The following is a 23,135-nucleotide window of genomic DNA, read 5'->3' as shown; positions in this document are numbered from 1 at the left end:
CACCAGGTGAATACTAGCGATGGCTATTATTTGTTCTTGCTAAGTTTGCCACTACGCTGCTGCACGGGGCTGTGCAGAAATTTTAGCGTTAGGTGGCTGGGGTCTGAGAAACGCGCGCCGATCGACCTCGACCGACCTTTCGATTAATTCGTACTTATACTAAACTCCAGGTTGTCCTGGCTCATGTCCTGCCTGATCTTGCGGCGCAGACTGTCAAACACAACCATCGACAACTCTGGAGACGCGGCGTGCGACAGAGACTCCAGCGACGTGTCGAGTAGATTAAGCTGGCTCTGTCGTTTGTCTCCCTCTCTGGCCTCGGCCTCGACCGCCTCCATCTCTTTTTCAAACTCCTCGTTCATCAGCTCCCACAGCTCCAGCTCCTGCAGGTCCAGGTCCTTCATGAACTGCGAGCTTGTCTGGAATACAGCGTTCAGCGGCGACCGTTTCAGCTTCTTGGCCACAAGCTGCTCCTCCGTCACCGGTCGCAGAGCGTTCTTCATGATTTTCAGTCGTCTATCGGCAGAAACAAACGGGTCGTCCCGGTCCAGGCTCGTGTCATCGTCGCTGTCGTCCTCGTAGACAGCGTAGTCGTATGAATCCTCCATCTGCGAGTCATCCAGCTCGAGCCCGGCCTCCGCGCTCAGCTCGCGCGACTCACGAGGCAAAAGCCCCGGCACCTGCACCAGCATCCCGGTTTTCTTGTGCTCCAGCTCCTCGTCTTTAGCAAAATACATTTTGTGCGCCATCTCCGCCTGCTCAAACGCGCGTATCTTCGACAGACGAAGAGGATGGTTCGTGCTGAACGTCTTGTAGTCGTACTGGTCCATATCTGCCTCGCTCTTCTGCCGCAGCGAGACCTTGTCGCTAACGTCGGTGCTGTTGATGTCAGTCGAGCCAGACATCAGACTCGTCGAGGAGTACGTGTTGCTTGGCGTCAGCGTCATCACGTTGGATTTTGTCGCCAGCGTCGGCGTGATGGCACTGCTGCGTCGCAGCGCTCTGCGCCGGGCAGGCTCTGTGCTCTGCGGCTGGCTCCGCTGCTGGGTCGCTACTTGTTCCTTATCGTCATCCTTGACTCCGCCGTAGTTGTGCGAGGAGATCCTCGTGGTGATGCCGCGGAAAAGCTGCCGCCTTACGTCGTGGCGCGACCGGCTAGTCATGTTGGTAGAGAAACGGGGTTATTGTGTGATTAAGTGGTTGCTGTTGAGTGGTAAATTGCCTACCTTTTATTTTAAGTAGTATTTTTATTCCAGCCCGTTTTTGGTCGTACACTACTTTACGCTTCCACCTCTCGAAGTCGATGCTCCAGACACCTGCAACCACACCCGCTGCAGCACTCCTCCATCTTTTCCTGCTCCCACCACTGGAGCGCGCACGCGGCGTGCAGCAGATGGTTGCAAACCGTGCAAACCACCAGCCTTTTCCGGCTCAGCAGGTTGCAATAGTGGCACTTCCGCTGCGTTCGGACGTTGTCCCATACGCTGTTCCCAACCGGCTTGAGCCAGCCGACCTCGCCGCGGTGCTCTGAGCTTGACGGCATCTCCGAGCTGCGGTGATTAAATTTAAGGATTTTCGCTCTCGAGACGGGAAGACCCCAGCAGAACAAGAGGTTGGCGTACTCTGCTCTGTACATCTGGAGCCGCTCTGTATCGAGGTTGTCCAGCAGGGACATCGAGTACGCGTCCTCGTAGAGGTCCAATGAGTCAGTGTTGACCATCTGGATGCTGACTTTCGGGACCGTTGCCGGTGCGGCAGGTGCTATGGTCGCCGTGGTGTTAAGCGATTTCTGGAACGCCTGGCTGAAGACGTTGCCGGCAGAGGACAGCGAGGACGGCGAGATTGCGCCCGGCGAGCGGCCCAGATGCATCGAGTAGGAATCGCCTGGCGTGTAGTGGCCTAGTGCTATGCTTTGAGGCCGGATGCCGCGTCGATTAGAGACATGTAGCTCTCCAGGAGACCCAACAAGACTCTCAGAAATGGAGGCCGTGCTCACCGAAGAAAGTCGGTTTTGCGATAGAACGTGGTGGTACGAGCCCAAGGGGCTTCTGGTATCAAACGAGACCACCTGTCCTTGCTTAGAGCTATGGCGGACCATATTCTTTTCAGGAATGACAGAATTCAGCGAGTAGGGAGTGTTTATCGGGACGCCTAGACGGTCCTTATTTTCGAAATGCTCATACAGCACACAGGACAGCATCGCCAACATCTGGACATCGCTCAGTCGCTCATAGTACCTCATGATCATTTTCGCGAGCCATCTGCCTCCAAATGGATGTGCTCCCCAGTAGAATTTGTAGCTGTCTGTAGGCTCTTCCTTGGACACGAAACCGGCATGGACAGCAAGATCGAGCTTGTCCTCAAATTGGACCTCCTTGACCAGAATAATGGACAGGATCCTCCAGCAGTCGGCCAAATTTTTGAACCCGTATTTTTCTGCAACCAACGCGTTGCACTTGGCCAGATTTTCAGGAGTGTCGCCCAAAACTCTGTACTCAAAGGCCAGCTCCATTTTGGCAGGTATCAAGTGGCGGAAGTCGTAGATTTTCACGATATTGCGGCTCTGTTTCGACTTTGAAGTGTGCGTGCCAGGGTTGCTTGCCGCATTCTTAAACGGAAGCTTGGTTTTGTAAAGTCTGTCGTATTGAAGAATATCGAGGTCGTTGGAGAAGCTCGCCTCTGAGCTCAGACTAGAAACGTCGTCCTCGGAGTCTGCCTCGGCAGAAGTGGGGAGCTCCATCCCGTGCTCAATTCTCTTGCTTTTCAGCCCGTTCGCCAGACTAAATCCCTGCTGCCCAAATTTGAACACCTGCTGCGGGGCTTTTTTATCCCCTTTGGGGATGAAAAAACACACCAGATGGCCACTCGCCGTCCAAATGGCCCCACAGCCCTTTGGGACAGGCGTGCTGTCAAACGTCGGCTTGCTGACGTCCACAATCGCCGCAGTCTCGTCCTCAGAGTCACTGCCCGTGTCTCGGTCAGAGATGGAAGAGATTCCTATACTGTTGTCGGACTCGTTGGCTTCCTCGTACGGAATAGAAAACGGATCAAGCGTCAGATCGTCCTCCTCCTGCTCGATGTCCAGACTGACTTTTTCTCCCAGTAAAAATCGCAGGCAGGGCTCGAGACAGAATTTTCGCAGCGAGCAGTATTTGCTGGCAATCTCGTCCAAACGCGCCAGCATCTCCTTGCGGTCCTCCTCGGTGAGCTCGTGTGTCTCCTCTATTGAAAACCTTGGAACTCCTTTGGGCGATGGATATTCCTTGGAGAAGTTTATTTCCACGCGAATAAATATTAATTCGTCTTTCCACGGACCATTTAAAGAAATCACCAAGTTGCCGGTGGACACGCTGATCCGCTCGAATCTCACCTTGGGGAACTTGTGGCCGACGTTTCCGACCTCCTCCGCCAAATTGGCCGGCTGCGAGCTGTCTCCAACTTGGACGTCCATCTGTTGCACAGCCGACTGGCCAATTCGAATGCCAGAAATCCAGTTAAGGTGGTTGAACTGGTCGTTCTGCAGCGTGAAGCTGCTTCTGCTGGAAACTAGGTTGGTGTTTCTGCGTCGCCGGATGATCAGGTTATTTTCGGATGTAACTGGCGGCTCGCGACGATAGGTTTCGTAGCTGTAGTCTGGCAACGGGTCAGCCAATGGCTGGTTTTTCTTGTAGTTGAAATTGTCGTAAATGTCTTCCTGGATAGGCCACAGCCGAAGATCGCAGTCTGCAGACCATGTCACCAGCTGGAACTCGCGGTCGTCGACCTCCGTATTTGGCGAATGCCTGCTTCTCCACAGGAAATCTTTGACCGGCTCTGTGTGTCCCTTGAAAATATAGCTTGGCTTCAGTTTGCTTTCTCCTATTTCGTCTTTATATTTCACAATGTATATGGAGTTCTGTCCGCCACGGGACGGCATGATGCCGCAGATCTGGTCGCCGATCGGCGCGTGGCGCGCCCTGCTCACCGGGAAATCTGTTCTGATCGTGTATACGGCCTTGTCTGGCTTGCTCTGGTCCCAGAACTTGACACTCATATCATTGGAGCAGGAAATAATCTTGTCGACCTCGGTCTTGCTCCAATCGATACCGTTGATTCGCGCGTTGTGGGCTTGTATTTTCACCAGCGGAATGGCACCCTTCCGAATGTCCCAGATGAGGAGATTGTTATCGTGCGCAGATGCCAACACGTTCGAGTTCATGTAGTTCCACTTGACCTGCGAGGCAGCAGCACGCCAGTCAGACCAGCTGTTTATTGGCTTCTGCGGGCTTCTCATGTCCCAGGACAGCACCATTGTGTCCACGGAGCATGTAGCGAGCAGCTCGGGATGGTTGGGGTGGAAGTTTATATCAGTAATGGCTCTTGTATGGGAATGGAGAACATGTTCTATAGCGTTGTGAGACGGTCTGGCCAGGTTCCACACCATGGCTTTCTGGTTGGAGGTGGATACCACCCACGACGGCTTGCTCTTGTGAGGCGACCATTGCACGTCAGCCACCTCCCAGGACGTTTGGTGGTGGAGCCAGCGAGGAGCGGCGAAAGGGTCGTCGAGGTCGATGACAAAGAGACCTTTTCGTCCTGCCAAAACGACGTCGCGCCCGCTGGGGGCGATCGACATGGTTGACAGAAAATTCCCGTCCACACGAAGCGAGAGCGTGTTCCCGAATGTGTTGGAATTGAACGGGGATTCCTGGGGCATAAAATAGATAGATAAATTATTTTATTTATTTTATTTTTTTCAATGGCTCGCCGTCCTGCTAGACTCCAGTTGGATCCCGAGTCCGTCAGTGCAGACACAAAGCCGCCGCAGACGGGCCAGGTGTTTAACCTGTGGTACAGCCGATGGACTGGCGGCGAATACAACGGCAGAACCGTCGCGCACGCTCGACATAGATGCCATCCTACTAAAGACGCAGGCTATACCAAGGCGGATAAGCACGTGGAGCCAGGATCTGTGAACCGCGACAAGTTCATCTGTCTGTATTTTGCCCGCGGATACTGCACGAACGGAAAAAACTGCGACTATCTACACCGTCTGCCCACAGACATGGACTTTTTTCCTCATACAGTGGACTGTTTTGGACGGGAGCGATTTGCGGACTACAGAGACGATATGACCGGAGTGGGGTCTTTTAACAAGGTCAACAAAACGCTGTTTGTGGAGAAGTTCAGGTCGATGGAAGGAAACGTGGAGATGCTTGTAAATAAGAATTTTGGAGAGTATGGAGAAGTGGAGCGCACCAGGGTGGTGAGAAGCAAAGGCATAGCGTTTGTCACTTATAGATTGGAAAGCCAGGCCCAGTTTGCCAAAGAGGCAATGTACGGCCAGTCTCTTCGGGAGGACGATGACGAGGAGGCGCTTAATGTCAAATGGGCCAACGAGGACCCTGATCCGGTGGCCAAGAAAAGAAACTACGAGGAGGAAGAGCAGACTGCGTTGGAGACCGCCAAAAAACTTTTAGTGACGATGCAGGAGAAACTGAGACGCGTGGAGGAGCAAGAACAGGAGCAGGAGCCGAAGGACGGAGAAGATTCGCGAGAGGATGCCGAAAATGCTTCTAAAACTCTTCCTGCTCCGCAGCCATCGTCAATTTTTGCGAATAAGTCATTAGATGCTATTAAATTGGTACAGAAAAAACCGACGCTCGCGACGAAGCTCGGCTACGACAGCGATAGCGACTAGCCGTCAGGTTTCAATGTTTTTCACCACTTTTCTCTGCGCAGCAGGGTGTCTCCTCAGGTCGTCAGGACACCTGCTGACAGGGCTTTTGGTGATCATCTGTTTGAGATTATACAGCACATCCGCGTCCGCAGCGCTCCAGAACGTGATTGCCGTACCCTCTTTGCCGGCCCGTCCAGTACGTCCAATTCTGTGTGTGTAATCCTCGATATTTTTCGCCATTTGGAAATTCAGCACGAGCGACACATCCGGAATGTCGATTCCTCGTCCAGCCACATCTGTAGCCACCAGAATATCCGACTTGCCCTCCTTTATCTGCTGGATGGCGTATTCCCGCTGTTCCTGCGTTTTGGAGCCATGCATCGTCACCGCACTGAACCCCAGCTGCTCCAAAAATTCTGCCACCATTTCGCATGTTTTCCTGAAATTCACGAAAATTATGATTGGCGGCGAGTAGATGCCACGAGTGAGCACCTTCTGCAGCATTTGCAAGCGTTTCTCCTCCGAATCATCAACCTGGATGGCTTCCTGGCGAACGCTGTCGACCGCACCGCCGACCTCGCCCACCATAACGGTGCCTGGATTTTTCAGGTACTTGGCGCTGATTTTCTCGATCTGCGGTGGCATTGTCGCGGTAAACATCATGGTGGTTCGTTTGGGCTCGCCAGGACCCATGTAGTGCGGATTCTCAGACCCATCCGGCAAGCTTTCCAGGATTTTGTTGAGATCGTTCTCGAAACCCATGTCAATCATCCGGTCAGCTTCGTCCATCACCAAGAAAAAGCACTGACCTAAAGACACCAGTTGCTGCTCCAGACAGTCCACCAGCCGTCCAGGAGTGGCTATTATCACCTCCACGCCTCGCTCCAGCTTTGCGGCATGCTCGTCGTACGAGTGTCCTCCAATCAGCGAGATCACGTCAAACCCGAGAGACGCAAACTTGGAGAACTCTCGCTCAATCTGCAACGCCAGTTCTCTCGTTGGAACCAAAATCAGCACATACGGGCCTTCGAAACTGCCCAGACGAGGTAGCTGCAGAATATAGTTCACGCTGGGAATCAGAAACGCCAACGTTTTTCCCGAACCGGTCTCAGCAATACCCACCAGATCCCGGCCAGTCAGCCCGTTCGGAACAGCTGCTCTCTGAATCGGCGTTGGCTCTTTGTATCCTAGTGCTTCTAGTTGCTGGAGAATCAGCGGCGAGATCTGGCTTTCCTCCCACTTACGCAGAGGACTCTCCAACTTTCCGCCTTTCGTGCTGATATTGTAGTCTTCCCGCATGATTCTCCAGTCTCTGTCGGTCATTTTAGAGAGCTCTTTTTCTGACCAGTGAACATCGTCAAAGTCAAGATCCTGCCGACGTCTGGGCAGGTCCACAATGGGAGCGAAGTCAGTGTCGTCGATGTCTCCATTGCGTTTGTTCGAGGAGCTCGCTACAGTTGGATCTGGTGTCTTTTTTTTAAGAAGTTTCGGCTTCACAACAGCAGACGGAGGTTTGACTACCTGCTCCTGCTTGCGCTTCTCCCGTTGAGACTTAGTAAGGAATCGCGTCTTGCCATTGGTCGGCCGGGTTTTGACCAGATCGTCAAGAGAAGGAGGCAGAGACATAAACAAGTCAGAAAATTATTTTCACAGCCTTATTAATGGCTACGTTTTTCATTCCAATAAATTAGATCCTATACTAATCCTTCTTTCTGAATTTGCGCTTGGAGTGGAACTCCTTGACCTTGGACACAGCCTGGGCGCTGGCTCTGTCGACCGAATCGTGCAAGGCCAGAATCTCGTTTTTATTGGGCACCTCCTTCGGAAGCTTCATGTCGATAACTTTTTCGATCCTCAAAATGAGTTCTAAGTCGTACTGCGTCACGAGGGAAACAGATTTGCCGGATCTTCCCGCACGCGCAGTTCGTCCGACACGGTGAATGTACGCCTTGGAGTCGGTCGGGATGTCGTAGTTCACCACAAGGTCGACAGACGGGATATCCAGTCCTCTGGCAGCAACGTCGGTGGCCACCAAAATCTGTTTATCTCCAGACTTGAACTTGTTGAGAGCACCCAATCTCTGAGCTTGAGTGAGCTGGCCGTGTAGCGGAATGGCCGAAAAACCGAGAATTCTAGCCAAAAGAGCAACCTTCTGCGCATGGGCACACGTTCTGGCAAAGACTATGACCGACTTACCCACGTACTCGTTCAAAAGGTAAATCAGATATGTGTTTTTGTACCCGTCGGGGACCACCATGAGTGTCTGGATCAGCGTGTCGACCGTCGAGTACTTGTCATTGACGGCGATCTTGACGGGGTCTATGAGCGAAGCACGTTGCAACTTCTCGACTTTAGAGGTCAATGTGGCAGAAAATAGGTAGGTTTTCCTCTCGCGCGGGATGATGTTGAGAATTCTGTCTAGCACAGGCCCAAACTCCATATCGAGCAGTCTGTCGGCCTCGTCCATGACAAGGTACTTCAGGGCCTTTAGGGAAAAGCCCTTGGTGTTCTCCAGATGGTCCATCAAACGTCCAGGAGTGGCCACAATCACGTGCGGCTTCCGCATCAGCTCCTTGGCTTGTTCCATCATGTCCATACCTCCAACAATGGTGGAACACCTGAGCCCCATGTTCACTCCCAAAGCATCGAACGTCTCACGGATCTGGTACGCCAGCTCTCTGGTTGGAGCCAGAACACAGGCGAAATACGGGGTCTGCGCTTCCCACAAAGCCTGGAGGATGGGAATTGCAAAGGCGGCCGTTTTACCGGATCCCGTCTGCGCAATACCAATGATGTCGCGGCCTTGCAAACTGTGCGGTAAGGATTGGGCTTGGATAGGCGTTGGCGTGGAGAAGTTGAGCTTCTCGATGGCGTCAAGAATATCAGGCTGCAGGCCGAGTTCTTTGAACGATGTCACCTGCTTGGGGGACTCGTCTGGTTCAGATTGTTCTTGTTCGTTTTGATTGTCTTTGTGTTCCTCCGTGTGCGCTTCGTCTAGCTTTTCCTGCTTCTGGTTGGCCGTGAGCTTTTTCTTCAGCGAGTCTATGTCGATCTTGGCGGACACGGCCTTTTTAGGGGCTACATTGCCAGAACGAGATATCTTTGTAGGAGACATTAGATAAATTTTTTTAATTTATTTTTTTTCTGAAAATATTTCAAAAATATTTTGAAAATTTATTTAGACCCATCTTTTCACCATGGCGAAAAGAAGAGTACGTACAACTGCCTCAAATTACTAACAACCCAGCAAAAAAAGAGGACCCACGTCAAGCTGAGCGAGGACCAGCTGGCCAAGATCCCCCGCTCAATGGTGATCCATCTGGGAACAGCTTTGCACAACCACACCCTTACACAACTAGTCAGAGACACCAGGATCATGATGCTTCCTCACACGGCGATCAATCTTCGCGAGCGCAACCGCAACAAACTCAAGGACTTTGTTGTGATGGCAGGGCCGCTTGGAATCTCGCAACTGATGGTTTTCAGCCAGAACGAGGAGACGGGGTCCACCCAGCTTCGTGTCTCAGCAATGCCCCGGGGCCCCACCATCAACTTCAAGATCCACGAATATTCGCTCTGCAAAGACGTCGCGCGCTACCAGAAGATGCCCAAGAGCGTGAGCAAGTCTGGCCCGGAGTTCCTGAACCCTCCGTTGCTTGTGATGAGCGGGTTCACCAACCCGAAGGAAGCAGAGCAGCACGAAAAACTGATGGTCACCATGTTCCAGAACATGTTCCCGCCAATTTCGCCGCAGAACACCAAGGTCAGCACCATCAAGAGAGTTCTGCTGTTGCAGAAGGACAAGGAGACGGGGCTGGTCGACCTTCGTCATTACGTCATCGACACAAAGCTGGTGGATGTCTCCAAGAACGTGAAAAAATTAGTCAAGGTGCACAAGAAAACGAACAAGAAACTGCCTAATTTGTCGAAGGTCGACGACGTTGCCGACATCATTCTGGACCCGTATGCCCAGGCCGGGTTCACGTCAGACTCTGAGGTGGAGGACGACGCCGTGGTGGAGGTGAAGGAGGACGTTGCCGTGAAAACCAAGGGTGCTGCCGAGGAAGGGGGCAAGCGCAAGAAGGCGGTGAAGCTGACGGAGATCGGTCCGCGGATGAAGCTGGAGCTCGTCAAGATCGAGGAGGGTGTTTGCGAGGGCAAGGTGCTGTACCATTCGCGGGTTAAGAAGAGCGTTAAGGAGATCAGCAAGCTGGAGCAGATCCACGCTGTGCGTCGCAAGGAAAAGGAAAAAAGACGCAAGGAGCAGGAGGAGAACATCCAGCGGAAGAAGAAGGTGAAGATCTCGGGCGAGGCAGAAAGCGAGGCAGAAAGCGAAGAGGAGTTTAGCGAGTAGTTGTACCTCAATATTCAATTATATACGCACCTAGGATTTTCCAAACTGGGAGTAGTCGACCCTGTGGTTCTTCTTCTCGTAGAAGCTCCATTTTTCCGCGTCGAAAATGTTGAAGTCGGAGATCTCAAAGCCGTCGCCCGACACTTTCACCTGCGAATGGCGCTGGTACCACATGGTCCTGTCGTTGTTGACTCTCCAGAGCCTGGAGGCCAGCACCGACGCGGCGACGTCTCGCTCTTTCTGCGACAGGGCGTAGTAGTAGGCGTAGAACAGCGTGGCGGTGTCGACATTCTGCGAGTCGATCTCGATGTTGTTGCTCACGCGCACGCTGTTCCAGATCGCCGAAACCCGCTGTGCTTCCAGTCCCGGCGGATACGTTCCCTCGCTGAGCGGCGAGAAGCGGCGGGGAACGGCAAGCATGGCGCCGACGCTCGACAGCGACGGCGTCTTTTCGGACTCGCCCCGGTTTCTGGCCATCACAAACGACAGGATCGTGCTCTGGATGCCTGGAGGCAGAAACCGAAAGTTTGGGTCGTTGGCAACGTCGCCGGACCCCACAGACCCAACGCCTGCCGTGCTGGACGCCGTCCGGGACTCTGAGCTGCTGCGCGACGCCCCGTCCTGAGGTCGTTGTTTTTTCAGCGCCTCCAGCACACTGGCGGCGTTCAGCGCGTTGGTGTTGAGCGTCGAGAGCGGCGTGGCCGGCGTGGCCGGCTTTTCCTCTGGTTTCGGCCGCCCGTTGGCCGTCTGGCTCACTGCAGCGGCCCACTTGAGCTCCCCCACAGGCTTGGCGGGCACCGGCGCAGGCTTCAGCGTGCTCATGGACGATAGGCTGCCGGCCAGATTGGCCAGCGACGTCGTCGGCGTGGCCATCTTCGGCACGCTCACCGGCGGCGTCTGCACGGGCTTCAGGGGCGCCGGTGGCTTGGCGGTCGCCACAGGCGAGGCCTGGACGGTGGACGGCGTCGGCGTGCTCTCCTTCTTCTTTTGAGGAGTGGTTTCCGGCACAGACACGGAGATCGGCGCCGTCGACGCGAGAACAGACTCCTCCTCCCTGTGCGTGCCGTTCTGCACAGAGCTGCCGTCGTGCAGCGTGGTCTCGTCGACGTCCAGGTTCAGGTCGTCGTAGATGGTGTCGTCGTTCACAAAGTCCGGGTCCTGGTTCTCTTCCAGATAGTACTTGATGTCCTCTTGGATGTTCATTATCTCCTCGGGCCGCAGCACGTGACTCTCGAGCAGCCGCAATACCACCTCGAGCTTTTCTCTGTGGAACTGGTGGATCTCCAGCAGGTCCTCGATCTCCGACTTGCGCTCGTCGACGGCGCTGGTCTTCTTGCCCTTCTTGGCGCCCAGCCGGTCGAGCTCGCTCTCCAGCGTCTCCTCCTGCCGCTGGATCTCGTCCAGCGTCTCGCGCACAAACTCGATCGCCTCGTTGTCCTCCTGCGGGTCGTCAAAGCTCGCCAGCGACTCGTCCGAAAACGCTTTTGTCTTCGACCCCTTCTCTACCACCTTGTACTTCTCCATCGCCTGCTCGACCAGCCGACGGTTCTCGTTGAGCCGCTCCTTGTCCTTGACCTCATTCGTGGCCTGCCAGTTCTTCACCTGTTCTCGAAACCGCTGCAGCTTCTTAATCTCCTTCTTGAGGTCGTTCTCCAGTTTCTCCTTCTGAGACCCGTTCGAGGCGTTCTCGTGGCGCTCGTACAGGGTGTTGAATATCTCCAGCCCCTCCCCAATCTTCTTGAACACGCGGTCAATTTCCCTGGTCCGTTAGTAAACCGCGTTGAGTCTCGGGTTCCAAACGACCCCTGGCCCCTTTTCCCCAGTTTCCAGGCCTCGGAATCGCCCAGACCCGGCCCCTGTCCACACTTACTGTTGTAACTTCCTGTGCGACATCTCAATGTACCAAAATCTACAACGCCCGTTGTGTCCTGAATTCAGCAGCGATGTCGGCTAGTCGGGGCTTCTCAAGATCAATGCTCCTGGATTAAATTTTCAGAAAAATTTAGCGAAAGCTACGTGCGGGTAACCCCTGGCTACCGGAGCGTGTAGACACTGATGGCCACCATCGTGAGCGTGGCGCCCACGCAGAGCGCAAACGCGTAATATAGCAGCGGGCAGACACCTGGGCTGGCGTTCGACTGGCTGAGATGGAGTTTGCCCTGCGAAACCGTGCTATTCACTGCGACAGTCAGATCCGTTGCCATCTCGTCGGGCCAGCTATAGTCGGCCAAAAACGAGGAGTTCGGCCCAGCGTACGCCACAAATGGCGCTAGACCTTCGTTGTCGAGGAACTGGCGCACTTGGGCCTCGAAATCGTCGTAGATTTCTCGGATACCGTCCAGAAGCGATTCTGAGCCAAATCCAAAATCTGTCTTCAGCGTGTGCGACGTGTTGTGCAAACGCGTGCTTCCGGTCAGGGAAACGTCCACCGAGGAAGAAGTCTTCTGTGTCCAACAGGAGTATAGAAGCAGCGAGAATACGATGTATTTTATCAGATTTTTTGCGTTGGACCGCACTCCGAGCCAGAAAGATGCAAGAAAATTCAGTCTGATGGTGTCTCCAAAAAATAGAGCAAGCGTCTCTGCGAGCCTGAATGCCTCGAAATCGACGACTCGGAAGCTGTACTCCAAGAAGTCGGTCTTTTCGGAGGCTTCCAGCGGAAAGCACGTCGCCTGTTTCTGTTCATGTGCAAAGCGCAGCCAGTCAAGTAGCATCTGTGCTACCACGAATACAGCCATCAATGCGACGAGCACGTACACGGCCTTGGAAGTTTTTGAGGCTGTAGTGCTCGAGTACGCCAGGTGCAGTGCTGAGCCGCTCGAATTGGAGTAGTTGTAAAGTTCAGGGCCGGACAAGTCCACCAGGTCAAATGCAGCAGAAACGTTTTGGAGCGTCTCGTTTGTGAGAGAGTCGAAAAAAGCAAAGTACTCTGGCAGGTTTTCGAAGTATTTCTCGTATGCGTTGGTTATGGTGCGGTTCCGTATCTCGCTTTCCAGATAGCTGCCGATCCAGGTATAATTTATATTCATGTTGTCCAGACTCACTGAAGTGCCAACATACACCGCCTGGGAGTCCAGAAGCGACTTGAGCGACTCGAGCTCGTTGTTTTGCGACGCCAGCGACGACGAGACGGTGCGGTTGATCGAGTCGGCGAGCTGCTGCAGAACCGTGCGCAGGTCAATGGCGGCAACGGCCGTGTATGCTGTGGTGATTGTGTCGTTGAGAGTGGAGTTGAGGTACGCAGCTTCGGCCGTCAGATCGTTAGCCACGACGGTCTCTAAGTCGTCCAAAAACGCCAGCTGGACGTTCTGGACGTCTGTGTTGGAAGAAATAGAGACAGACGTGTTCAGCGACGAGCTGGACGAGCTGGAACTCGACCACGCAGAATTGCCGTCTAGCAGCACAATGGCCAGCACCAGCCCCGCAAAAAGTGTCCACTCGTTCCAAACAGCAAGCAGCCAGCGCGACTTGAGACACAGGTACGGCGTGGGCTCGGTGGACCTGTTCTGAGCAGTGGCCATGGGAAAAAATCGTGGTGTTTCAAAAATGTCTTATTCTATTTTATAGTGCTTGAGCAGCACGCACTGACCCGGCTGCACAGAGTAGACGAAAAAATCGCCTGCGCGTGTCGCCACGTAGCAGTTGTTGTCAACAAGCCCCACCACGCTTTCCACCTCGCTGCTGAGCTTGATGAATGCGTAGTCTCTTTTGGGCTCCAGAATGGAGTTGATCTGCGACGGCAGATACGTCTTGGACTTCGACCAGATGAAGTTCTTGAGCGACTCGGCGCTCTTCTTCTTGGCGAACCCGTTGTGAACGCCCAGCTGGCTGTTGATCAGCCGGTTGATCTCTGTTGACTCCTCCTCGGTGATGCTGCTTTCGCGCGGCAGCGTTTCGGGACCGTCAACGTCCGCGTCGATCGACGCCGCCGTCTGGCGTCGATCGACCTCGTCAAGCCGGAAGAAGTGGACGGTGCCGGTATTGGACGAGCAGCACAGCACCGTCGAGTCCACGTTGAAGCTCAGACACGAGATCTGCGCCGTGTAGCTCCCGCGCCGGAACTCGTGCACTTTCCTGCCGTCGGCCACCCGGAATACCCGCACAATCGTGCCCTTGACGCTCGCCGTCGCCAGCAGCCGGCCGTCCTTCGAAACGGCGATCCGCTGCAGCGGCGACTTGTGGCACTCGATCACGTTGACCGGCTGGATCCGCAGCGCGTCAAACACCACCACCGTGCCCGCATTCGCGGCCAGCTCGTCGGAACCCCCCGACTGCTGGAACACAAGCACGCTCTCGTCGTCCGCGCACAGATCGCATATCATCCGGTCGTTCGCGCTCGCGCTGGCCTCAATGCTGTGCAGCAGCTTCATACACGACACGTCGTACACAAAGATCTGGTCCACGAGCACCACGACTAGCCGCTTGCGGTTCATCTTGACATACAAAATGGCCGTCGGAAACGTGAGCTCGCAGATCACAGCCTTGCGCTTTGTGTTGATGATTTTCAGCTTGCGCATCGTGTTGGCCGGCTTGTCGCCAATCCCAACAACGGCGATCAGAGAGGTGGAAAACAGCATCTCGACCAAGTTTGCGCCGCCGTCGTCAGCTTTGTGGAAACACTCGCCGAACGGGTCGCAGTTGTACACCTTGTACTGGGCGTCGAAGCCGGCCGCGAGACACGTGTAGTCCTGGTTGAACGATATACTGCGGAGGGCCATGCAGCGAGGCTGTCTGTTTTCGATTTTTATCGGGGGCGCACAGCGGCCAGCCTGTCACGTGACTAATAGTCACGTGACACACACCCACACACACACCCGCGGAGCGGAACTGGGTTGCGCACGGCCCCTGTACGGTTATTTCCCCGGGTGTGAATTTCCCATAGACTATGGGGTTAAACTCCCCGCTATAAGAAACTTAGCCGACCGAGGCGACTCCTGGCACCCAATAAAAAAACCCAGCAGGACCCAGCATTTCTCATCCTTCTTTTCTTTAGCATGTCGAGCAAACACTGGAATTACAAGCAGGATCTGGTCCATGCGCACCTCAAGGGCCTGTGTCATGGCAACCCGGACCTCCAGTTCATCGAGTCCGAGCGTGTGGTGATCAACAAGCACTCCAAGCCAGACAAGGTGATGATCCTGTCTGGCGGCGGCTCTGGCCACGAGCCATTGCACGCTGGCTTTGTTGGCGACGGCTGTTTGGACGTTGGCGTTGCTGGTTTCGTTTTCGCCTCGCCCTCTACTAAGCAGATTGTCTCAGGTCTGAAGGCAAAGCCCTCAAACAAAGGTACCCTAATTGTGGTGAAAAATTACACTGGCGACATTTTGCACTTTGGGCTTGCTGCCGAGCGGGCCAAGGCCGAGGGCGTTCCCGTGGAGCTGCTGATTGTCCAGGACGACGTTTCTGTGGGCAGAACCAAGAACGGCATGGTGGGCAGACGCGGTTTGGCCGGGACGAGTCTGGTGCACAAGATTGTCGGAGCCAAGGCGGCCAAGGACTCGAACAGGGCCTCGTTGAGCGAGGTGTACCGGCTGGGCGAGGCCGTGGTGGCGAATCTGGTCACCATCGGTGCGTCGCTCGACCACTGCACGATCCCTGGTGCCAGACACCACGAGTCCGAGTCCGACGACGAGGAGGAGCAGAAACATCTGCTCAAGGAGGACGAGATCGAGGTGGGCATGGGGATCCACAACGAGTCGGGCATCAAGCGCGTGTCGCCGATCCCGACCATTGACACGCTCGTGGCAGACCTGCTCAAGTACCTGCTCGACAAGAGCGACAAGGAGCGCAACTACGTGGACTTCGACTCGTCGGACGAGGTTGTGCTGATGGTCAACAACCTGGGCGGCACGTCGAACCTCGAGTTGTACGCTATCCAGAACACAGTTGTCGAGCAGCTGGCCAGCGACTACAAGATCAGGCCGGCAAGAGTGTACACCGGCGCATACACCACGTCGCTGGACGGTCCTGGCTTCTCGATCACGCTGCTGAACGTGACTAAGGCGGGTGGCAAGGAGATTCTCGAGTGTCTAGACTACCCGACCAAGGTTCCTGGATGGAACTCGGCGTACACGACGGCCGAGTGGGCGGCGAAGTCCGAGTCGTTTGTGATCGACGCTCCGCAGGTGACCGACGCGTCGGCGGCCTCGAAAGTGCGCTTCGCCAGCAGCACGGCCAAGGCTGTGCTGGAGAGTGGGTGCAAGAAGCTGCTGACCAAGGAGCCCAAGATTACGCTCTACGACACGGTTGCCGGCGACGGCGACTGCGGCGAGACGCTGGCAAACGGCGCACACGCCATTCTGGACCTCCTGGCTGCAGATAAGCTCGAGACCACAGACGGTGTCCGGAGTCTGACCCAGATCACGGACGTCGTCGAGACGGCCATGGGAGGCACCTCTGGCGGGCTGTACTCGATCTTCATCTCTGCGCTGGCCAAGTCGCTCAAGGACAGAGAGCTCCAGCAGGGCGCCTACGACGTGACGCCCGAGATTCTGGCAGCGTCGCTCAAGGACGCCCTGGACTCGCTGTACAGGTACACACGGGCGCGTGCGGGCGACCGGACGCTGATCGACGCGCTGGCGCCGTTTGTGGAGCAGTTTGCCGCCTCCAAGGGCGACCTCAACCGGGCCAATAAGGCGTGCCACGAGGGAGCAGAGTCGACGAGAAAGCTCAAGGCCAAGTTTGGCCGGGCGTCGTACGTCAGCGAGGAGGAGTTCAAGCCGTTCGAGGCCGAGGGCGGGCTGCCGGACCCCGGCGCCATTGGGCTTGCTGCGCTGGTCGACGGCTTTGCCGAGGCGTACAGCAAAATAGGCTCCAATCTGTAGATGTAGAATCCGCAACCGGGCAGTGCATTGTGTATAAAAAAATGGAGGCCACTGATTTTTTTGTTTTTTCACGAGGCAATGGCACTTCTTGTTGACCTGTGCGACCAATTGAGCGGCGAATTGGCCCCCGTGCACGTTCCGCGGGTTCTGGCCGTTGCCGGCTCCGACTCGTCGGGCGGCGCAGGCATCGAGGCCGACGTCAAGACCATCACCGCGCACAAGTGCTACGCCGTGACCTGTATCACGGCTCTCACGGCGCAGAACTCTCTTGGCGTGCACAATGTCACCGTGACGCCCGCGCAAACCGTGGAGCAGGTGCTGGTGGCCATTGCCGACGACCAGATCGCGCTCGACGCTATCAAGCTCGGAATGCTGCCGGACGAGACACTGTCGGTGATCGCGCCGTTTCTGGCTGCCCGTGCCGCCAGCACGCCCATTGTGCTGGACCCGGTGTTTGTGGCGAAGAACGGCGACCGGCTGAGCTCTGTGGCGGCGCTGAGAAGGACGGTCGAGCTGTTCAAACATGCGGCCCTCGTTACCCCGAACTCGCGCGAGGTGGAGGTTTTGCTGGCTGTGCTGCGCAGCTCGGACCCTTCCGTGGAGGAAATCACCATTGCCACGGCGGACGATTTTTACGAGGCCGCGCGCGTGCTGGGGTCGAGGTTCAAGGTCGACGTGCTGTTCAAGGGCGGGCTTGTTCCGGTGAACGAGAATCTGGTTGTTGACCCGGAAAACCCCGTGTATATTCTGAACGTGCTGTACGAGCACAGATCAGGAAAAACCACTGTTTTCCGGTCGAACCACATCGACTCGCCAAATTTGCACGGAACAGGGTGCACGCTGAGCTCGGCGGTCGCGTGCAATCTGGCCCGCGGGGCGTCTCTGGCCGCCGCGGTTGAAAACGCCATCGCGTTCGTCAACGAGGCCATCAGACACGCCGAGGTGAAGCCCAACGGGCCGCTGAACCACATGTGGGCGATCAGCCGCCCGCAGGACGCGCGCAGGGACGCTGGCCTGCTGTCGTTTCTGCTCAATCACGAAAAAGTCGTCCCACACTGGCAAAAGTACACCAATCACCAGTTTGTGCAGCAGGTGATGGAAGACACGCTGCCGGTGGAAAAATTCAATTATTTCCTCAAACAGGACTACCGCTATCTGCAGGCGTACCACCGCGTGCACGTGAACCTGCGCAGCATCACCGAGTCGCAGGAGCTGCAGGAGTACGTGGACAACATCCTGGGCAATATAGAGACCGAGATGGAGAGACACAGGGGCAAGCTAAAAAGCAGATGGCCCGACCTGGATCTGGAGGATATTGTGGCTGGGCGTGCTACGCTGAATTATATCAACTATCTGGTGGAGCTGTACGAGAAGACACACGACTGGCTGCTGTGCAAGACCGCGCTGATGCCGTGTCTGATCGGATATAATCATGCTGCTGCCAATGCGCTGAATAACGGCACGAAATTTTTGGTAGCAGACCCAGAAAACAACTCCAGAACTCTGGCGAGGGCACGCAAATTGCAGGAAGACGCGGAGAATGGCGGGCTGCCGTACACGGTCGACCCAGGCTCCGCGACACAAAAAATGTACCGCGACTGGCTCAGCGACTACGTGGCTCCGTGGTATTTGGACGCCTGCAAGCGCGGCGAGCAGGTGCTCAACGATTACTTCGACGAGTACGTCAGCAGAAAGCAGCACGAGGACGGGTTCGATAAGGGCAAACTCATGGACACTTTGGCAGACATATTCGCCAAGGTGTCCAGCTTGGAAGCAAGCTTTTGGGATGATTGCATCAATTATCCTGAAAATATAAATTAAATTAAATATTAACGGCAACACTCACAAACCCGCTTAAAAAAGCCAGTTCTCTATACACAAGTCTATCTAGGCTTGCTCTTGTGTCTGGGCGCCCTGGAGGTCGATGAAGCTGGACAGGTCCGCCTGGTCGGTGGACTGCTCCAGTAGACTGTCGAGATAGTCGATGTTGCCCAGGTAGCTCGAGTAGTCTGCCTGGGCAGCAGCGGTCTCTGTTCGTTGGTCCGTGGCGTTGGGCAGGTCGGACGAGGTAGTCAGCGGAATCGTGCCTATGGCACTTGGGTCGAACACCGGGTCCACCGTGTGCTGGACGGCGCGCAGCTGCGACACATCGGACGCGGGGGTCGAGCCAGAGTCTTCTTCTTCTGGAACTATGGAGAACGGCTTCATGCCCGATTCCGTGTACGTTCTGGTCTGGTACAGATCGTCCATCAGCGTGGTGTTTGTTTTCGCGTTCGTCAGTTGGAACCCGTTCAGCGAGTCGGTCGAGTTGGCGCTCACCAACGGCGGTCTTTCGTTGGTCAAAATCGAGCTTGGCGAGCCCAGCGACGAGTTCACCGTGTTGGACGACGAAACGGATAAAAACGAGTTGGATCTCCGGGGCTGCTGGCCCGCCATGTGCTGAGGATACGGCGAGTAGTGCGATTGGTGAGAGTGGCCGTGGACCCCATGGTGGTGCGAGTGGCTCACCGATCCGCTGGAATGGGTGGATGAGCCTGTGAGGTTTTTCTTGAGCATCTGGGGATAATTATGGTGGTATTTGCTATTATGGGAGTTCAGGTTGGTATGCGACAGTTTCTGTCCCGCGGACTGCGTCGAGATCAGGTCGTTGAGACTCTGGTGCGAGGGCGTGGAGGGGAGAGACGAGTGCGACGAGTGCGACTGCGACGGGCCGATCAGGGGAAACAGCGGGAACAGCGAGTCGGGATTGATCGATTCGCGCGGACTCGATATCACCGAGCCGCTCGAGACGTTTCTGTTGCGGTTGTGGTACATCTTGGACGAGTTGTTGTCGTCAAAACTGTCCAAGAGACCAGACCCGGACGCGCTGATGCCCTGGTACGGTTCGCTGGTCATGGAGTTCGACTTCGACCGCCCGTTTGCCGTGGCTGGAGGCACGACCGGCTCTGCAGTCGAGAAACTGCTCATGAGAGTGGAGAAGTTGTTGTTCATCGTGTTCAGCGGCGCAACGTACTCGTCCACGGGAACGTGGATCTCCCCCACCTTTTTCTGCTGGCCCTGCGGCGTCGACGACCGGAAGTTCTGCAACGGGTCCATCCCCACCTGTCGTTTCGTGAACTGCTGGTACTGGAAGCCCTGCGACGGTTTGTCTGAGGCTGCAGAGTTCAGCGACTGGAGGCTGTCGTTCTGCCCGTGCGAGTCGGATCCCAAAGGCGGCGACGCCATATCCCACGACTGGATAATATTGTTGACGTTGTCCTTGTCAACACTCAGCGACAGCGACTCGGGAGGGGTGATTTTCGATTTCTGGTCTTTGGCGTCTTCGTCCTTCTTCTTGGAGCCAGACTTCTTCTGCTTCGACGAGCACGTGCACTCGCCGTCGACGTGGCACGCACAGCCCACGTCGTGGTCTTTGGTTTTCGAGTTGCAAGTGCACGCTATGTGCGCGTTCTTGAGCTTGCGTTGTTGGCGGCAGTGCGCACACTGCGTGGAGGGCCGGCCCTTGGGCTTGATCATCATCATTGGCTGGTCGACGTGGGTGCACGTGGTGACTCTGTGGCCCCTAATACACCGCTCACAGGCGTATTTGACGCCGTTGATCAACACCATGGTGGGATGAGTAGATAGCGGTTGTGCGGTCTCCGAAGGGTGTGTATGTCAGCCTGACGGAGGAAACCTGAGTGCCTGCAAAAACAAAGCACTTGACGCCGATCGAGACTGGTAGGTTTGATCCTTTTCGGCCGGGGTCTGCTTATGGGACGGGTGGAAAAAACTGGTTGTTTTTAAGAATCTTTTTTTTTGTTCGAGGGCCACTTTTGCGTGTCCCGAACAGAAAACGACAGATAAAGCCACACCTATTACCTCATCTATACGTGGCGCATTATCTATTGATGAATTTCGTTGGTTTTTCGGCTTCCAGGAGTGCTGCTTAGATGACCGCCGACGATATCTATCCGTCCGACACCGACGTGTCGATGCACTCCAAGGTGTGGTCCACCTTGATCACAAACAGGAAGTACCTCGAGGGCCTGCTGACTCTGGACTTCTCGCTGAAAAGGGCGCAATCCAAATACCCCCTAATTGCGTTGTACACCTCGCAGCTGGACCCCAAGTCGGTGCTGGAGATCCGTCGGCGAGGAATCCCCATCATGCAGGTCGACGCGTTGATCCCCACCAAGTCCAAGGAGTTCGGCCACGATTCCAGGTTCTACGATACCTGGTCCAAGTTACAGCCGTTCAAGCTCACGCAGTTCCAGAGAGTCATCCAATTGGACTCCGATATGGTCGTGATCCGCAACATGGACGAGCTCATGGACCTGCGCCTCGACGACCACCTTGCCTTTGCCGCCAGCCCGGCGTGTGTGTGCAACCCTTTGAAATTGGAGCACTATCCGAGAAACTGGATTCCGAAAAATTGCTCGTACACTAATTACCACGCGAAAATCGAGGAATCCGTGTGCCAGGACGACGAGTTCCGCGACATCAAGGGTCCGGACGCGCGGTATGGACTCAAGGCCTGCAACGGTGGCCTGCTGATCGTGAAACCCGACATGGACAATTATAACAAGATCCTGGAAACGCTATCGCGGCCGGAGAAAACGGCGTCGTACGACTTCCCAGACCAGGAACTGCTCTCGGACGTGTTTCGCAACCGCTGGCTGGGGCTGTCGTACAAGTACAACTGCCTGAAAACCCTGAAAAAATGCCACGCCGATGTTTGGGACATCGACGAAATCAAAAACATCCACTACATCATCACCCCCAAGCCATGGGAGGTGAACAGGGACACTTTTATCGACGAGACGGGGACGTTCGAGTTCTGGTGGAAGATCAACGATGAGAGACTAGAAGCGGAAAAAATGAATAATGTCTGAGTAATGTTCGATGTATCTTCATTGTTTGTATGTTAATGATTTAGTTTGCTACTCTGCTCTTTCATCGCATCCAGGTTGATGCTGCTGCTCAGGCTCGCCTTGCGCAGACTCTTGTTGATTTTCGCCTCGTGCTCGTTGAATGTGCTTGATCTGGAACGCGCGTGGTCGATTTTCGGGTTCAGGATCGGCGTGGTGGCCGGAGACGGGAACTGCGACGACGAGATCGGCGAGAACGGGCCGCGGCTCGACGACGCAGAGAATGTGGCCGCAGCACGGACCTCGTCCATCGGGATTTCCTCTTTTGCGTGGCTTAGCGGAATCACCTGCCGCGAGCTGACCGTGTCCATGTGTTTGAAGTAGAAGAATTGGTACGTGATGACTAAGTTCAGACTCATCTGGAAGACCGCAGCAACCACAAAGATGACCCCCACGTTGTCTGTGCCGTACACCAGGTAGCTGATCTTCGTGAGGTCTCCACCCAGCCAACTGAGCAGAAGTATGGTTTTGAAGTTCTCCACGGTCCGCGACCGCTGGAACAGCAGGATCTGCGGCAGGGGCAGCGTGCTCTCTATCAGAAACGAGCACGACCCAAACACCAGCCCCAGCCACTCGGTCTTGCCAAACACCAGCTGGACCGCAGTCAGGCTTAGCACCAAGCCCCCGAGAAACTGCATGTATTGCGAGTACTCGTCCCACTGCCAGAACCGGAACGGCCTGATGTATCGGGCGTCGTACAGAAACAGTAAGCGCAGAAACAGCCGGCCGCAAAAGTCAGACACTCGTCTGGCGTACTGCACAGCCGCGTTCGAGGCTTTTTCCAGTGGGTCGCCATAGACGGAGTTCTCGTCCGCAGGGTCCCAGACGGCGCTCCACGCCGACCTGAGAAACTCGGGCCACGACTCCTCGTACCGCAGATACGCCGTCTCGGTGGGGTCTCTGTATTTGATGGCCACCCTCAGCAGAAGGACGTGTATGAAGATCATGACAAAACACTGTCTAAGAAGACTGACTTCGAACGGGTCGTTGACGTAGTAGAAGACCCGCAGCGTGGACGCAATCAGCATCGTCGCGCAAATGTCTATAGAAAAACCCTTGGAGGATTTTTTGCGGCGGATGCTGAGCAGGGTCGTTCCGTACGACACCAGCGGCGTGAACGACATGACCCAGTTGATGACGGTTTTCGCTTCCGGAACAAACTCCGGCGGCAGCGTGAGATAGGCCATTTTGGCGGCAGGAAAGTGGATCGGATGTCTATTTGTATTCACCCAGAACTGTATCCATCCAAGAACAAGAGAATAATAAATAAATATAAAAAATATTTTTTGTTTACATGTGTCATGATCTGAGATCTCTTTTGGCCAGATATATATCGAAAAATAATGTTAAAGGCGAGTGGCTGAGAAGGACAGCGCACAGCTGCGGGA

At 55.2% G+C, this 23,135-nt stretch overlaps 14 protein-coding genes across 14 annotated transcripts; 5 read left to right on the top strand and 9 right to left on the bottom strand.

Annotated features, from left to right (window-relative positions):
• Positions 1-143: 143 nt before the first annotated feature.
• On the bottom strand, positions 144-1,163 carry KL928_005222 (uncharacterized protein; the record flags this gene model as incomplete). The annotated part of the gene is made up of 1 exon (XM_043206008.1): positions 144-1,163. The coding sequence occupies one exon, from the start codon at positions 1,161-1,163 to the stop codon at positions 144-146; it is 1,020 nt and encodes a 339-aa protein (XP_043057462.1).
• A 116-nt stretch (positions 1,164-1,279) lies between these two features.
• Positions 1,280-4,615, bottom strand: KL928_005221 (uncharacterized protein; the record flags this gene model as incomplete). The annotated part of the gene is made up of 1 exon (XM_043206007.1): positions 1,280-4,615. One exon carries the CDS (start codon positions 4,613-4,615, stop codon positions 1,280-1,282), a length of 3,336 nt encoding a protein of 1,111 aa, XP_043057461.1.
• Positions 4,616-4,738: 123 nt separating this feature from the next.
• On the top strand, positions 4,739-5,680 carry KL928_005220 (uncharacterized protein; the record flags this gene model as incomplete). Its single annotated transcript, XM_043206006.1, has 1 exon — positions 4,739-5,680. The coding sequence occupies one exon, from the start codon at positions 4,739-4,741 to the stop codon at positions 5,678-5,680; it is 942 nt and encodes a 313-aa protein (XP_043057460.1).
• Positions 5,681-5,683: 3 nt separating this feature from the next.
• KL928_005219 (uncharacterized protein) lies at positions 5,684-7,285 on the bottom strand (the record flags this gene model as incomplete). The annotated part of the gene is made up of 1 exon (XM_043206004.1): positions 5,684-7,285. One exon carries the CDS (start codon positions 7,283-7,285, stop codon positions 5,684-5,686), a length of 1,602 nt encoding a protein of 533 aa, XP_043057459.1.
• Positions 7,286-7,358: 73 nt separating this feature from the next.
• KL928_005218 (uncharacterized protein) lies at positions 7,359-8,774 on the bottom strand (the record flags this gene model as incomplete). The annotated part of the gene is made up of 1 exon (XM_043206003.1): positions 7,359-8,774. One exon carries the CDS (start codon positions 8,772-8,774, stop codon positions 7,359-7,361), a length of 1,416 nt encoding a protein of 471 aa, XP_043057458.1.
• A 192-nt stretch (positions 8,775-8,966) lies between these two features.
• On the top strand, positions 8,967-10,013 carry KL928_005217 (uncharacterized protein; the record flags this gene model as incomplete). The annotated part of the gene is made up of 1 exon (XM_043206002.1): positions 8,967-10,013. One exon carries the CDS (start codon positions 8,967-8,969, stop codon positions 10,011-10,013), a length of 1,047 nt encoding a protein of 348 aa, XP_043057457.1.
• Positions 10,014-10,043: 30 nt separating this feature from the next.
• Positions 10,044-11,906, bottom strand: KL928_005216 (uncharacterized protein; the record flags this gene model as incomplete). Its single annotated transcript, XM_043206001.1, has 2 exons — positions 10,044-11,772; positions 11,893-11,906. The coding sequence occupies 2 exons, from the start codon at positions 11,904-11,906 to the stop codon at positions 10,044-10,046; spliced, it is 1,743 nt and encodes a 580-aa protein (XP_043057456.1).
• Positions 11,907-12,046: 140 nt separating this feature from the next.
• KL928_005215 (uncharacterized protein) lies at positions 12,047-13,534 on the bottom strand (the record flags this gene model as incomplete). The annotated part of the gene is made up of 1 exon (XM_043206000.1): positions 12,047-13,534. One exon carries the CDS (start codon positions 13,532-13,534, stop codon positions 12,047-12,049), a length of 1,488 nt encoding a protein of 495 aa, XP_043057455.1.
• Positions 13,535-13,564: 30 nt separating this feature from the next.
• KL928_005214 (uncharacterized protein) lies at positions 13,565-14,731 on the bottom strand (the record flags this gene model as incomplete). The annotated part of the gene is made up of 1 exon (XM_043205999.1): positions 13,565-14,731. The coding sequence occupies one exon, from the start codon at positions 14,729-14,731 to the stop codon at positions 13,565-13,567; it is 1,167 nt and encodes a 388-aa protein (XP_043057454.1).
• Positions 14,732-15,007: 276 nt separating this feature from the next.
• On the top strand, positions 15,008-16,837 carry KL928_005213 (uncharacterized protein; the record flags this gene model as incomplete). Its single annotated transcript, XM_043205998.1, has 1 exon — positions 15,008-16,837. The coding sequence occupies one exon, from the start codon at positions 15,008-15,010 to the stop codon at positions 16,835-16,837; it is 1,830 nt and encodes a 609-aa protein (XP_043057453.1).
• Positions 16,838-16,915: 78 nt separating this feature from the next.
• KL928_005212 (uncharacterized protein) lies at positions 16,916-18,658 on the top strand (the record flags this gene model as incomplete). Its single annotated transcript, XM_043205997.1, has 1 exon — positions 16,916-18,658. One exon carries the CDS (start codon positions 16,916-16,918, stop codon positions 18,656-18,658), a length of 1,743 nt encoding a protein of 580 aa, XP_043057452.1.
• A 66-nt stretch (positions 18,659-18,724) lies between these two features.
• Positions 18,725-20,446, bottom strand: KL928_005211 (uncharacterized protein; the record flags this gene model as incomplete). The annotated part of the gene is made up of 1 exon (XM_043205996.1): positions 18,725-20,446. The coding sequence occupies one exon, from the start codon at positions 20,444-20,446 to the stop codon at positions 18,725-18,727; it is 1,722 nt and encodes a 573-aa protein (XP_043057451.1).
• Positions 20,447-20,769: 323 nt separating this feature from the next.
• Positions 20,770-21,711, top strand: KL928_005210 (uncharacterized protein; the record flags this gene model as incomplete). The annotated part of the gene is made up of 1 exon (XM_043205995.1): positions 20,770-21,711. One exon carries the CDS (start codon positions 20,770-20,772, stop codon positions 21,709-21,711), a length of 942 nt encoding a protein of 313 aa, XP_043057450.1.
• A 48-nt stretch (positions 21,712-21,759) lies between these two features.
• Positions 21,760-22,934, bottom strand: KL928_005209 (uncharacterized protein; the record flags this gene model as incomplete). The annotated part of the gene is made up of 2 exons (XM_043205993.1): positions 21,760-22,425; positions 22,491-22,934. 2 exons carry the CDS (start codon positions 22,932-22,934, stop codon positions 21,760-21,762), a joined length of 1,110 nt encoding a protein of 369 aa, XP_043057449.1.
• Between the last annotated feature and the right edge of the window lie 201 nt (positions 22,935-23,135).

This window comes from Ogataea angusta (assembly GCF_019207475.1).
Source record: "Ogataea angusta isolate 61-244 chromosome Unknown 61-244_NODE_13_length_294202_cov_90.480228, whole genome shotgun sequence".
NCBI classification, from domain to species: domain Eukaryota; kingdom Fungi; phylum Ascomycota; class Pichiomycetes; order Pichiales; family Pichiaceae; genus Ogataea; species Ogataea angusta.
The sequence above is the reverse complement of the archived record's forward strand: the minus strand, read 5'-3'. Positions and strand labels throughout refer to the sequence as shown.